This window comes from Miscanthus floridulus, chromosome 14 (assembly GCF_019320115.1).
Source record: "Miscanthus floridulus cultivar M001 chromosome 14, ASM1932011v1, whole genome shotgun sequence".
Taxonomy (NCBI): domain Eukaryota; kingdom Viridiplantae; phylum Streptophyta; class Magnoliopsida; order Poales; family Poaceae; genus Miscanthus; species Miscanthus floridulus.
In genome coordinates this window covers 74471403-74487802 of record NC_089593.1, presented here as the reverse complement: position 1 = coordinate 74487802, position 16400 = coordinate 74471403, and the positions used below count along the sequence as shown (strand labels likewise).

Genomic DNA, 16400 nt, shown 5'->3' with positions numbered 1-16400 from the left:
AATTTGGGAGCATGTGTTTACACTAAAATTTGGAAGAAGAGTTGCAGGGACTTGAAAGCTCCCGAGATCGTGTCATCAAGGAATCAGTTGCGTGCAGATCAGAACCGGCTGTTCGTACGGCTGCATCGATCTGGTCGACCTCCACTGCGACTCTGGTATAAGTTAGGTATCGATTCTTGCCTAGTTCAAGTATGGCTGCATCGATCCGGTCGACACCCACTACATGAACTAGATCAAGGTCAAGTTATCGGCTCTACATTAGAATGGCAGTCTTTGGTAGATTCATTAAGTTACCGATATTGCTTAATATTGCTTTCATTATTTATCCAAATTACAGCAATATCACTCTGCCCGATTGGGATTGATCTAGATCGGCCTTATATCTTGTTTAGCCCATCGTTTGTTAATCTAAAACTGATCTAATCTACATGTTAAATGATAAGTTTGTTTTATCGGCTGTTTTACGTCAATCTTGATCGTGCATAGCGTGCGGTTAAAGCATGTTGCGTCTTGAGTAGATTTATTGGCTAGCGAGAACCATTCTATGGCCCGTTATCACGGCTTGTGTGATTCTGCCTCACACCCCACTGTTAGCACCGTGGAGTAGGGATCATTATTTGGTAGATCTATTCCTGATAAGGCATGACTTTAACTGTGCGCTATGCCTGAATCGGCTGTTTTAGCTTATATCGAATGCTTCCACGAACAATTCGCATCATGAGACCATTGAAGTAAAGATAGGTTGAAAGATGTGTTAGCCCCATGATCTTATTATTGTATTACGGCCTACATGATTCTGCCTCATGCCCCACTGATATTAGTAATGGGTTAGGGTCGTCGAGTCTATTGTTATTTCTACGGCCTGCATGATTCTGCCTCATGCCCCACTGATCATAGTGATAGATGAGATCTAACATGTTCACTAGATTTATCTTTATTAAATGGTTAAGTAGTGTTGAATTGTTTCTTTATATAAAAAGGGGTTCGGTTACTTGTAATCATTGGCTCAGCATAAACCAATCATTGTTGACATCTTATTGCCATTGATTAATATTTGTTCAAATAATGACATTTATCCTGAATGTTAACCGATTCTTCTTATACCACCCAATGAGCCTTAATCGATTTATTCTTGCGAAGATGTTGGAATTGAGTGTTGAGTCGATCTCCTTTCATATCGGCTCTAAGAGCCGCACATTCGGGACTGTCTGGCAACACCGACACGTTCCGCCCTTAATTACTAATAAACTTTCTCTCCTTGTCAATTATAGGGTCAAATTGACTGGCACATCTCAGGAGTAGTGTGTAGGATCGACCATCCCTGTGCTGAAGCTAGGCGGATATACAGCTCCATCGAGCAGACCCTTCCGGCTTGCTACGTGTGTCCTCGGCACGGGAAAAAAATTCTGTGTCGACAATATCATAAAGATAAAATGGGAGGGCAGTATTAAACTAGAGTTGGTTTTGTTTTATTGCCACTGGTTTGATCCAACACCTAATGGATTGAGGCGCATAGAAGACCTAGGCTTGGTAGAGATCAAGCATGCAGCAAGATTAAAAAGTTTTGACCCATTTGTGATGGCTAGTCAAGTTACTCAAGTTTACTATCTATCGTACCCATGCAAGAACAAGGAGCTGTCACCATGGTGGGTTGTGTATCAGGTTGCTCCACATGGATGTGTACCCCTAAATACCGATAATATCGAGTCAATGAGTTCTGAAGAGCCAATACATGATGTCTATCAAGAGGAAGGATTGGATGGTACCTTTGTTATTGATTTGGGGGATGCATTGGACACCATAATCTCATTGGGCTCTGACGAGATAACTTACCCAAAAGACTTAGAAACAATAGAGAAAGCTGCTGTTGAAGATGAAGGATATGATGAAGAAGATATTAAGGAAGAGTATGAAAGCACAGACGAAGAGGAGGAACCAATGGATGAAGAGGCTGAGGAGACTTTTGATCCAAATGATTTCTGATCTAGTCATAAACTGCAATTTGGAAAAACTTGTTGTTCCAATATATAGTCCTAGTAAAAGCAATGTGATGTAATGCAGTGTGTTATGTGTGACAATAAAAAATGTTGTCAAGGACACTTCTTCTATTGTTCAATCTACTATTATTACCTGTGTGGACTATTCACTTTTAGCTTGTTGTTCACTTTTTCCATTTATTTGTTGTTTATTTACTTGCTGGTTATTCATTTCATCCATTTACCTTTTGTGCAGACTTATTGTATTGATTATTTATTTCCTGTGCAGACTTAACTTTTGTCCTAGTTATTTATTTCCTATGCTAACTTACTATACTTTTTGTGCAGATGACTCATTGTATTCGCCATGTTCGAACCAATCGTGCTACTAGCAGTCGTGGCTCCCATGGCAGTGCATCTCATGGTACTGGTACAACCTCTGCTAGTGATGCCACCCAAAGGACCAGAGGTGCTCCTCCCCAAGAAGAGCCACCTAAAAAAGAGGAAGGAAGCCGGGGCGCCAGACAGAATTAGCACTACCTAAGCTAGGTACCAAGGTGGCTCTTAAACCAAGTGGTGACGAGTGAGTACATTACTAATTGATGGTTCATGTTATTATAAATATTTGAACACTTCAATACACCAAATATTTGTGACTGCAGGCAGTTTAGCTATGTTAACTATGACAACAAGAATCCCCCTTACAAATACACGACTCAACTTGGAGTCATTCTTAAGAGAGAATACCCTAGTGTGGTTGAGGATAGAGACGAGAATGGTGCACTCATTAGGAAGCGTGCAGCACTAGACTGGGCAGATTATTTTTTCTAGATCCTAGGAATCAATCGGGAGTGTCAAGTGCATTCGTGTGCTTTCTGAATTTTGGGTAAGCAACACATTATTTTTCAAGGTAGGAGTAGAACTTGCATAAATAAGTTGCTTTTGTTGATCTAGCTTGTCTTGTACACATGCAGCGCTTGTTTGAAGTCAGTATAGAAGACCAAGGAGAGGTTGATCGTGTTCTTGAAAAATATTTGAAGAAAAGGGTGAAGGACCTGATGTATCAAGCTTGTGTGGATTGTGTGAAGGAGTACTACAGGGATCCCAATGGCAACACAATTGATGATGCACAAGCTCGCCCGATACAATTGCAGTATGTACAATACTTGGCTGGTAGGCTGAAGTGGTGTAGTGATGAGGTGTGGCCTAAGCTATGTGCTTATTGGTGCACAGATGATTTCAAGGTAAAACGAGCGAGAGCACAGGAATGTCTCTTCAAATCACAAGATATTGCTCAAAATCATGGAGGATCTAGGCCATTTACGGAGACACAACAAGTTCTGGTATTCTACCCTTGCTAATGAGTGTCTTGTTATGATATTATGCTAGAAATATAGGCATGGCCATGTGGTGTTGTTGACTAGAATTACTAGCTTATGAATGATCTGAAAATGGTTATTTGGCCACTTGTGCTAAGTAGTCGAGGTGCTGATTGTATTTCTGTATGCCATAATCAGCTGTTTTTTACTAGAAATCTGCATGTCTACTAGAAATCAACTGGTCAGCAAGTTTTGTGTTTCTGTATGCCAAATCTGCATGTTCAAAAATACACCACATGGTGGTATGTGCAGCTCTATTCCTCGCCTTATTAGTTATTTAGGTCTGATAATCATAACAATGATTGTGTAATAACAAGTAAATTATACTGAAAATTAGATGTTACTGACTTAAGGTTGCATACAGGATTGGCACGTTAAATTTACTCCCTATTTTCCGATTCTCTAGCCTAGATAGTCAGTTGAGTAATCAACGGGCAGAGATACAGCAGCTCGACGAGGCGAGTCGGCCCTGCTGGCTTGGCCTTGGCGGCTGCTTCTTCCTCTGCACACCTGCTGCAACGAACCTGAAGGTGAAGGGAGAAGGTGTTGGTACCTGTGCAGCTTCACTGACCTCACTGTCACACTACTAATACAAGCATTGCATTTTTTTAATGTGCTCGACTGCTTACATCTCTTTCTAACGCACCAGCTATCAGGAGGTAGTGCACACTCCTGCAACTTTTTGAACACTACAACTACAAATTACAAACAACGTGCAGCTGCCTCGCAACAACAATCGCTTAGGTTGCACTCATGTCATGGCGTCATATAGTCTGCTGACAAAACATATGCTAGCTAATGATCTTGATATGGCCTCACTACTGCTACATGTTTTCTTCAGTGCCTTCCCAGTTTTCACTATGTCCCGTACTCCCACCACAATATTTCTGCCTTCCTTTAAGATTCAAATATTGTCATACTGGGATCAGTTCTTTTTAGACCCTATTTCAGGAGTAGCCTTCCTTCGTTACGCACTTACAATACATACTTAACCTAAAGTTTTTTTCTATTTCTTTGCTCATGTTTACATTGAAAACCTATTCTATCTTTGTAGGAAAAGAACTTTGGTCCAGCAAAGGCAACACCTATGAGCACATTTGCTGTGATGAAATCTGGTTTCAAAAGTGTGGATAGCACTGGCAGTAGTGGTCCAATTAGTAGTCAGAAAGCACAAAAGCTCATTGTAAGCACACTCTACTTTGATATATGGAAACCATTTACTTTTCAGATTCTCCTTTTATAGTGCAAGTGACTACTTTATGTATAAACATTGTTTCTAGGATGACTATATATGTCAGATGTTAGGAGGGTTGCACTCCCAAATGAAGTGGATGGAGAGCTTGAGCACATGGAAGGGGAAGGGGATGTGGAAGAGGAAAGCCAGCAAATGCATGAGCAAGAATTGAATGGCAAGGTCTTGTATGACCTCTCTGGTGGCACACCCCATGGACGATTTGCCATTGCAAATGGTGCTATTAGGGCAGCTGATATCAGGGCAGTCACGAAGGAAAACAATATCCGTCCATCAAATTCAGTTTCTATGCAAAGCATGGCACGAGAAGTTGCACACCTATGACATGAAAATACAAGCCTACAACATGAAAAGGACACTGCAGGCAAAGTGGCAATAGGCTTGATAGTGGTATGTGCAAATATTTGAACCTATGATTTGTTGTCTCGGACAACATTTGTTCACATTAACATGAGGTACATGTTCGTGTGCAGCGACTTTATCGGCGCCTGGGCGAGGAAGTTCCAGAGGAAGCGCTAAGCATTCTATCAGTAACACAACCAACTGTGAGTATATAAACAATATTCTATTTGCTGCAAACCTTAGGTGGAAAATAATAAAAGTGGAAGGGAATTTTACTCTCCATTGTATGGCATACAATTTAGGCATTTGGCTCCTATGTAAGATTGTTTCAGTTAGCCTAACTAGAGCTTTATGGTATTCAGAATGGCAGTACCCAGTGCACTAGCGAGGAAGTGGCCTTATGTTGATTCTTTTGTAGCTATGGACTTTAGTTGCATAGAATCATGTAACACTAAGATTCCAATGTTCACTACTTGTGGTAAGGTAGACATTCACACTATTTCGGTTTTGCTGCAACACGATTTTCTATTAGCTGAATAGATTCTGGACTAGTGATAGTAAAATAATTAGTAAGCTATTAACATGTCTACCTTGGTCAGCAACACATTGTTAGCTGAACATCTCTTGTTTTCAGTTTAAACCTTTGTTTTCAGCATGTTTTCTAAAATCCATACAAGAGGTAGGAGACTATTGCTAGAATTAATAATTTTGAACTTATTCACATGCAGCCGGTGACTGGATCATCTCATTTGGGTTCCGAATCGACTTACGACGATGTTGCAGCAAATGAGGGACTTCATTGTGGAAGTAGAGTTGCATTGGAAACCAGGAACTATCATAATGAAGCCACATGTGCAGGTGTCGGTGCTTGTGCTAGTCTCACCTAAGACTGAATGGTTGTGTAGCATGTTGCTTGTTTCATCTTTTGAAGCGTTTGCCTCTGCATACACTTAGGTTGGTACTAACCTTCAGCTAGTAATTAGTGGTGTGGATGTTGAGCTAGTACTAACCTTTAGCTAGTAATGGTGGTGTGGCAGACTGCTATGTTGATGCCAAATGTTTGGAGAAGTTATTTTGGGTAGATGGGTGCTAAATATTTGGACATTACCTAAGTTGATGCAAACAAGACATCTATGTATGTAATGGGTTTATGCTAGACTAATCTATCTATCTATATATATATATATATATATATATATATATATATATGATGGCGTATTGTATTTATGTGGGTATATCTCCATGATTTTGTGTATATTATATTAAATATATTTGTTTTAAATTATATGGAAAAGGCTATTATGTCATTTTTCTGTGGATGATAGTTTTCCGGGCGGTTTAACACCGACATGGAAAAAATTCTTCTGATGATCCCTGGCTGGGAAATTATCACCGATAGGAAAAATATGTTTCCCTGATGGTTCGAAGTCGACAGGGAAAAACAAACACCGATAGGGAAAACATATTTTTTTGATGGTTTGACGACCGCCAGGGTAAGTGTCCATATACCTTGTCGGTTTTACACCGCCAAGGAAATTATTTTCCCTGTCAGTTGTCTACGTTTTTTTGACGGTTTTAACCGACAGAGAAAATATATTTTCCCTAACGGTTTTGTAATTGTCCTGTCGGTTCTTCACCGTCAGGCAAAGTAAAATGAATTTCCCTGACGGTCCACCGTCAGACATTTTTCAATTTCCCAATCGATCTAGCCCTGATGGTTATTCCCTGGCGGTGTACCGTCAGGGAAATTAAATTTACATTTTCCTGATGGTTTTTTCAATTTTCCTGACGATAATCGCACCGTCAAAGAATTTCAGCTTTCCAGTAGTTCTCTTAGGTTGTGCCTCGCCATCGTTTGGTGCTCCGCTGCTTACTACATGCAGGCAAGTAGGACAAAGCAACTGCCATCACCTGGCCAATTCTTATTGCTAGGATTTGAAAAAGGAAACCAGCGCAACAACCCAACCAGGTGTCTAGCACCTGAACGACGTGACATGAAACTAACTCCGACAAAGCAAGAGCATCCTCACCTACCCTCGAGCACCCAAACTCTCCTCCTCTGATCAATGTGTGCGCAATGTATCAGCTACATACTGTAAGGAAAATGGACCCTAGGCCCATTTACTTTGGATTTTGGTGTTTGATGACCAACACAACTAAATTGGACTAATGAATTTGCATGTGATTGTTTTGTAGTTCAATAGGGTGCAAGACGTGACTTGGACGAAGGCGATGTGATGATCCGATGATCAACACCTTAAGCAAGACCCTAGAAGCACAAGAGAAGACTCAAGATATCAAGCAAAGACCAAGCATGAAGATAGGAACCAAGCCGGATGCAAGATCGCGAAGAAAACAACTCACAGAGGTGACCGGACGCTGGACCGGACGTTGATAGCACAGTGACTGGATGCTCCGATGAAGAGGCTCAGCAACAGGCGTCAGCAGCAGCGACCGGATGCTGAACAGTAAAGTGACCAGACGCATAGATGGTACTGTTCATCATCACCGGCAACACATTCAGTACTGACCAGACGATGGTGGCAAATCGACCGGACGCAGGACTGCAGTGTCCAATTGAGTATAGAGAGGTTCCAGAGCGGCGAAATTGTGACCGAACGCGCCCGGTAGCATGTGACCGGACACTGGCAGCGTCCGATCAGTTGATCGCAGCTCTAACGATCGGGACGACCGGACACGTCCGGTCAGTAGCAGAAAAGCGGGATTTCATCTCCAACGGCTACTTTCTCAATGGGGCTTATAAATAGACCCCCCAATTGGCTATTTGGTAGTAGTGGAGCTGAGGAAACATATCTAGGGTATTGATACACCATTTTAGTGATCTCCACTTGCATGCTTAGTGATTCATTAGATGATTAGTGTAGGTGCTTTGCGAAGTGCTTAGGTTGATTAGACCACCGCTTATGCGCTTGCTCTAGGTTTAGGCCTAGTGTTTAGTGAGGTTTGCATACCTCTTACCACTAGGTGCTTGCGTGCACCATTGCTGTACATCAGAGGGGCTTGTATTCTTGCGAGATCACACCAACCGCGTTTGTGGTGTGGCCGCCACCATGTACTGGAGGGAACAAGGCCCATGGCATTTCGGCCAGAAGCTTGATAGTGAAGACGGCGGGGAGCATCCAGGATAGGCTTGTCGGAAGGCACGTCAGAGACCCACTTGCGCGTGGGGAAGGCCCGAGGCTATCCACGGAGTTACCCGACCAAGAGCTTGGCCCTTGCGAGAGATTCCTTGTGAGGATCTCCAACGAGTACTAGGGAGAAGCTTGCGCGCTTCTCGATACCTCGGTAAAAACATCAGAGTCATCGATGGAAGTTTGCATATCTCTATCTTGCTCTTTAGCTTCCGCATTTACATTGTTTACATTACTCCTTTTGCGGTAGAGATAGCAATACACTAGCAAAACCGTAGTTGCATATTTAGATAGTTTATCTTTTGCATAGGTTTTGCTAAGGTTAGAAAAGGAGGCCATAGTTTAAAAGTAGAATTTTAAGTTGCCTAATTCACCCCCTCTTAGGCATCACGGTCCACTACAAGTGGTATCAGAGATAGGTTGGCTCAATTTGGACCTTTGGCTTAACCACCGTTGAGCCGACACTATTTAGAGCGGTTGGGATGGATACCTCTAGGCCTCCGCACTTTGACGGCACTAACTTCTCCTATTATAAAGCTAGAATGGCTTGCCACCTTGAGGTGGTTGATTTGGGTGTTTGGAGAGTCACTCATGATGGAATGAAACCCATTAAGAATCCCGATAAACCCACAAAGAGTGAAGAAAAGGAAATTCATTTAAATGCTAGAGCTAAAATTGCTTGTTTGAATCATTTAGCATGGATGTGTTTAACCAAGTGTTTACCTTAAATATGGAACATGAAATTTGGTTAAAACTCCAAGAGCTCCATGATGGCACAACTAATGTCCGTGAGCAAAAACATTGTCTAGCTAAACAAAATTATGATTCCTTTGAAATGAATGATGATGAGCTTGTTCGTGATATGTATTCACGTTTGAATCTAATTATCAATGAGCTCCATTCAATAGGATTAACAAAGCTAGATGATGCGGACATCGTGAGGAAGATCATCTCCGTGCTACCACAAAAGAAATATGCGAGCATCATCACCATCTTTCATAACATGGAGAATTTGAGCACTATGACCCCGGCCATAGTCATTGGCAAGATAGTGGTATTTGAAATGTCAAGCAAGATGGGTCAAGAAGAAGCCTCTTCATCAAGCAAAGGCAAAGCTCTTGCATGTAGCAAGAAAAAGAAGATGAAGGGCAAGCAAGTGGAGACAAGCTCAAGCTCAAGCTCCTCAAGTGAAAATGAAGAAGAAGAAGAAGAAGAGGATGATGGTGATGATGATGAAGATTCAAGTGATGATGATCAATCTTCCTCCTCCACCTTCGACCTTGATGAAGAATCAATCAAACTTATCAACAAGGTGGAGAGGATGATCCAAAGGCTCAATGTCAAGGGTGTGCCCATCCAAATTCAAGATCTCATTTTCACCAATCAAAGAAATGAGCAAAGAAAGAAAGGATGCTATGGATGCAGTGAGTTGGGGCACTTTGTGGAAGTTTGTCCAAACAAGCCCACACCCAAGACAAAGAAGAAGGCGTGCAATAACCAAGCCCTCACATCAATAAATTCATGGGATGATTCTTCAAGTGAAGAAGAAGACCATCACAAGAGGCGAAGTCACAAGCACTCATCATCAAGCTCTTCTCGTATGTGCCTTATGGCACGAGGTAAAGAAAGCTCATCCTCTAGTGAGAGTGATAGTGATGATGAAATGCCTTCTTATGATGAAATTGTGCAACAAAATCTTAACTATGCTAAAGTTTGCACTAGTCAACAAAAGAAGCTCGAAAAATTAAAAGAAAGGCTAGATAGTTCACAAGAAGCATATAAAACCTTGCTTGAACAATATGAGACATTTGCTAATCTTAATATTGAACTATCTACTAAAATTGAGCAACTTGAGGCTAGTGCAACAACAAATGCATGCACAATCAATGATGGGCAACTTGTAAAGAAAAATGAAAATTAAAAGAAAAGTTAGCTAGCTCACAAGATGCTTATAAAAGTTTGCTTGCTAAAATGGAAACCATGTGCAAACATTGTGATGAGGTAACTAATAAAGTTTCTAATCTTGAAGCCATTGGTACCACCCCCACCAAGGCATCTAAAAAGAAAAGTTCTATCTTTAACATGCCTAAAAAGGATGCTTCCACTTCTTGTAATGATTTATGTTTAGACTCACTCTTGTGCAATCAAGTTTGTGTTGAGAAAGTTGTTGTAGATACATGAACACAAGAGGTTGCAAAGGAGAATTAGCAACTCAAGCAAGAAGTGTCTTGCCTCACCAAGGACTTGACTCAAGTGAAAGGCAAGGCGAAGCAAGCCCAACTTCATCAAGATAACACCATCAAGGGAGTGAAGAAGCTTGATGAAGGACAAACCATGGTTTGCTATGTATGCCACAAGGAAGGCCACAAGTCCTATGAGTGCAAGGTGAAGAATGGGGGAGGAGCAAAGAAGAAAGAGAAAAAGCAAACAAGCTAGCTCTCCAACACCTACACCAACAAGGTGGACAAGAAGGCCTCCACACCATACTTGTTAAAGAAGAAGAAAAATGACAAGGTGGTGGCCATCAAGGTGAACAAGCAAGCCAACAATGGGGTCAAACGCTTTTGGGTGCCAAAAGAGATCATTTCAAATATGAAGAGTACCAAGAAGGTTTGGATCCCGAAAGGGAAGTGAGAAGTCCAATGGACATCGGGGAATTTGGAGACTTGGCAAAGTATGGGTGCATTTCATGGGGTGCATCATTATGGACAAAGTCATTGCCAATTGGGTTAGTGAATACTTGGACCCAAATTCCCCTTCCCATGTTAGGTAACTAGATTTAATTTTCTTCAAGTGGTATAAGATTTAATTTCCTACAAGTGGTATCTTTTAGCATCTAGTTACTTTTCATGCCAAGGTTTGCATTTGCATGCTTATTTCTTTCGTCAAGCATACACTAGGTATATCTTATGGTAGGCTTGCTCGGTTTCAGTCTTAACCCTTGGAGCAAACCTACATGGTTTAATTTGTTTAGGAGCACGACAAATAGCTTGTTTTAGAATTATTCATCTAATATGTGCCAAAGTCCAAATTGTAAATAATTTCTCCCGAATATCACCCTCGAAAATGATTCTCACATTCATGTGATGTCATCTTTCAAGTGGTATTTTTTATTCTAAAATCAATGTGCTTGTCTTCTACAAGTATTCCATGCTTGTGTGCACAAATTTAGGGGGAGGTTACTCTACAAGTTGGATGCTTTGAGACTAACGCCTTTTCAAGCTTACCATGTGTGTAGTAGTCTCATTGCAAGGAAAATGGAGTCCCCAGAGTTAAGCATCATATTTCAAATATCCACCACCTATTGCAAGTGGTAGAAATCAAATTGGTTTCCACATGTGATATTTATAAACCAATATCATCATGTTGATTTCATTTTGATATTTATATGCTCTCTCCATGCATTATATAGATTAAACTCCCTTGAGCATCAATTTGCCAATTATGCATAAACTTCATATCCATTATATGTATGCATATATTTAGGGGGAGCTTAGTCTATGTAATGTGAGAGTCAAATTTTGTGATCTATTCCACTCCACATACAAAGGTTCACGAAGTTTGACCCTCCCTTGTGCTATTAAATTCTTTCTTTCTGGTGTTTGATTTCAAAGGAGGAGAATTTAGAGGACCAAAAGCAAGCATTAATTTGTAAGTACCAAAAGCAAGATCATAATAATTTACAAGTGGTATTGGTCTACAAGTGGTAATGGTCCGAGAAAGGGAGGATAGTGGATTATGGATTAGTCTATGTAATGGGGAGAATTTGTAGGACCAAAAGCAAGGCTTAAATCCATAATACCACATGGGGACATTTGCAAGGGCAAGATAAGTTTTCAAGTGGTATCTTTTAGTCTTACAAGTAGTATCTTTTAGCATCATATAACATGGCCTCTTGCATTGCATCCTAGCAAGTAGATAGTTTTTAAATTCCAAATTTTTATTATTTGCTTGTTTTGGTTGTGTTGTCATCAATCACCGAAAAGGGGGAGATTATAAGGAAAATGGACCCTAGGCCCATTTACTTTGGATTTTGGTGTTTGATGACCAACACAACCAAATTGGACTAATGAATTTGCAAGTCATTGTTTTGTAGTTCAATAGGGTGCAAGACGTGACTTGGACGAAGGCGACGTGATGATCCGATGATCAACACCTTAAGCAAGACCCTAGAAGCACAAGAGAAGACTCAAGATATCAAGCAAAGTCCAAGCATGAAGATAGGAACCAAGCCGGATGCAAGATCGTGAAGAAAAGAGCTCACAGAGGTGACTGGACGCTTGATCGGACACTGGTAGCATAGTGACCGGACACTCCGATCAAGAGGCTCAGCAACAGTAGGCGTCAGCAGCAGCGACCGAACGCTGAACAGTAAAGTGACCAAATGCACAGATGGTACTATTCATCATCACCGGCAACACATTCAGTACTGACCGGACGCTGGCGGCAAATCGACCGGACGTAGGACTACAGCGTCCGATCGAGTACAGAGAGGTTCCAGAGCGGCGAAATTGCGACCGGACGTGTTCGGTAGCATGTGGCCGGACGCTGGTAGCGTCCGATCAGTTGATCGTGGCTCTAACGGTTGGGACTACCGGACGCGTCCGATCAGGATGACCTGAGCGTCCGATCAGTAGCAGAAAATCAGGATTTCATCCCCAACAGCTACTTTTTCAGTGAGGCTTATATATAGACCCCCAACCAGCCATTTGGTAGTAGTGGAGCTGAGGAAACATATCTAGGGTGTTGATACACCATTTTAGTGATCTCCACTTGCATAGTGCTTAGTGATTCATTAGGTGATTTGTGTAGGTGCTTTGCGAAGTGCTTAGGTTGATTAGACCACCGCTTATGCGCTTGCTCTAGGTTTAGGCCAAGTGTTTAGTGAGGTTTGCATACCTCTTACCACTAGGTGCTTGCGTGCACCATTGTTGTACATCGGAGGGGCTTGCAGCCTTGCGAGATCGCACCAACCGCGTTTGTGGTGTGGCCACCACCGTGTACTGGAGGGAACAAAGCCCACGGTGTTTTGGCCGAAAGCTTGATAGTGAAGACGGCGGGGAGCATCCGGGAGAGCCTTGTTGGAAGGCACGTCGGAGACCCACTTACGCGTGGGGAAGGCCTGAGGCTATCCACGGAGTTACCCAACCAAGAGCTTGGCCCTTGCAAGGGATTCCTTGTGAGGGGCTCCTACAAGGACTAGGGGGAAGCTTGCGCGCTTCTCAATACCTCGGTAAAAATACCAGAGTCATCGACGAAAGTTTGCATATCTCTACCTTGCTCTTTAGCTTCTGCATTTACATTGTTTACATTACTCCTTTTGCGGTAGAGATAGCAACACACTAGCAAAACCATAGTTGCACATTTAGATAGTTTATCTTTTGCATAGGTTTTGCTAAGGTTAGAAAAAGAGGCCATAGTTTAAAAGTAGAACTTTAAGTTGCCTAATTCACCCCCCTCCCCCTTTTAGGCGTCACGGTCCACTACACATACATTGTATGAGGATGGAGAAAGAGTGGATGTAGGACAATGACGAAGAAACATATTATGGAAAGATAGATAGGCCCGTGAGGGTATTATATGTGAAATAAAAAAGTGGTTTGGAAGAACACTTCTCTCGTGAAAGGATCAAGATGCCCAAGAGGGGGCGGGACAATTGGGGCTAATCTAAAATTCTTGCATAATTAAAACCTATCGCTTAGCCTACTTCACCCCTTGTGCTTAACAAATAACAAGTGTTTCTAGCCTACCGCACAAAGTTTTGCAACCTAGTTCCAATCCTAGTCTATCATGGCAACTCTAGTAATGTAAGAACATGAAAGTAATTGCACAAATGTAAAGGAGAAGAGTTAGGAACATGGTGATATTTTTTCCAAGGTATCACAGAGTCGGCACTCCCTGCTAGTCCTTGTTGGAGCACCCGCTCAAGGGTGTAACTCCCCCGTGATCCACGCAAGGACGACCAATTGCTCTCTATGGGTTGATTATTCACCACTTTGGTGCGGTGAATCAACCACAACCATATACACCAAGGGTTGGGCCTATCACAATCACCTCCAAGATATCACCAAGCTCCCAATCGCCATCAAGCCATCAAGGTGATGCAGATCACCAAGAGTAACAAGTACAAATAAACTCACACTTTACATAATCAAGCCTAATGAGAAGAGTGGATGCACACTTGTTATTCCCTAAATGATAATGGAGTCCTTAATCTTTGATTATGAATTCCAAATTACTCTTGGCCTCAAGCTCTCCCTTGGACACCAAAGAGTGTTTGCAACCATATGCCAAGAGAGCTCCAATACACGAGATGGAGGGGTACATATATATAGGGACAAGCCCAAAAACTAGCCATTGCCCCTCCACTCAGTACAAACATGAGCACCGGAGACCTCCGACGTGTGCCTCAAGTGTTTGCACTAGAGAGATTCAGTGACACTCCAACGTTTAGTTCAGAAACTAGCCATTACTATATGCCATAGCTCCAGTGGTCCACCATAGAGCACCGGTGGGGCCTTATCCCCTTTGCAAATGTCTTTCGTAGAATATTCCAATACACAACTCCCGTGTGCACCGGACAGCTCCGGTGCCTTGTCTTCAACAATTTCAACCCAGAAATCCTCTCTAGCAGAATGCTCCTCCGGTGCACACCAGAAGTCAAGGTGCAACCATTGTTTTTCATCCAAAAATGGATAGTGAATTGTTGCTCTAGTGCAAACTTCGGTGGGCACACCTTGGAGCTCCAACTCCGATGCACTATAATCAACACCAAACTCGTCTGTTTTGAACACCTTTGAGTTTGGTTTTGATTATTCCATTAATCCTTGGGCATTGTTTGTACTACCTAGTGTTAGTTTCACAAGTGTGCATCACATCCACTCACTAGACACCACTAGGTCAAGCTACCCATTCAAACCCCCTTAATAGTATTGCTAAATGAGAAAACAAAGATCCTATCACTACTTTAAGTGTCTCTCAACCCCACTGACACTTCGAACTAGTCAATCCTTAATCTTGTTTTCATCTTTGAAAACCGAACAGAAATCCATTCATAGAGGTATATGAAAAACATTAATTGCCCATTAATCAATCATCATTGTTACTAACTTAGAATGTCTTTGCAAAAACACATGTTAGTCACAATGATTGTATCATCCTTAATTGCCAAAACTGAATTAAAATCCTAGATGCTTTTAGTCTCCCCCTTTTCATGATTGATGACAAGATAACCTCTTGAGCATGTGTGTAAAGGTAGGATTTGAGGTTTTCAGATTTGCATGAACATGATACAATAAGAACAAAGGGGTTAGAGCATGTTCATGTGAACCAAGTCCACAACATATATGAAATAAGCGTGTGTATGAAAGAAAGGTAGCTCGTTAGACATAAAATTTAGCAGAAGCATAGAAAACGAGTAACACAAGTGATGGGACAAATTTGGATGGTTCGAACGATAATTTGGATGAGGAGTGACAGGTATGATGGTTCGAGACAATAAGTTGGATGAGGAGTGCCAGGCAGATGGTTCGAGATGATAATTTGGACGAGCAGCACAAGTGTTAGGCATGATGGTTTGAGATGATAATTTGGATGAGGAGTTAGCTTTGTTTACGTTAAGATATTCGGAGAAAGAACTTACTACAATGACGAGACAAATTTGCCCTTACAAGAATTAGAATAGCTCCGGACAATAACAAGCATTGCGAGTTAGCACTATTTTAGAAAATGGTTTACTAGAATCAAGCTATTTCCTTCTATGTGATTTACTAGAACACACGCCATACTAACTTTATATGGCCACATAATAACTTATTCTATGGCCACTTTGACTTACCATAATGATTGTACTAATTTACGATATTACTGGAACTCCTAAGTGATTGACTATAACACATTATGGTAAATATCATCATAAGATATAATAACACATGTATCGTAAATATGTATTCACTTTGTGGTAAATAAGTACAGAAACATTGTCATAAATAAAGGCAGCCATAGAATAAGTTATTTTATGGCCAGCCATAGAATAAGTTAAGATAATTCTTATAGCTTGAGGTGATAATTGAGTCACAACGATTTGACCCCATGATATCTAGAGGAACCGGTTATCAGTGTAATGATGTATGAAATTTACCATGATTTATTTACGATAGTTCTCATAGTTTGGTATAGTTACAACAAATTAATGTCACGATGTTCTAAGGATTCTGTTACTATATTGACTTGACTAATTTACCATGAATTAATTATGATAATTCAAATTGTTTGAGGTGATAATTAGAATGAAAGAGTT

General features: G+C 41.3%; 1 protein-coding gene across 1 annotated transcript; it reads left to right on the top strand.

The window, feature by feature from the left end:
* Positions 1-2473: 2473 nt before the first annotated feature.
* On the top strand, positions 2474-5836 carry LOC136503754 (uncharacterized; the record flags this gene model as incomplete). Its single annotated transcript, XM_066498734.1, has 6 exons — positions 2474-2559; positions 2639-2789; positions 2951-3319; positions 4410-4538; positions 5081-5152; positions 5678-5836. Coding segments are annotated over 6 exons (966 nt in total), but the record flags the coding sequence as incomplete, so codon positions are not given.
* Between the last annotated feature and the right edge of the window lie 10564 nt (positions 5837-16400).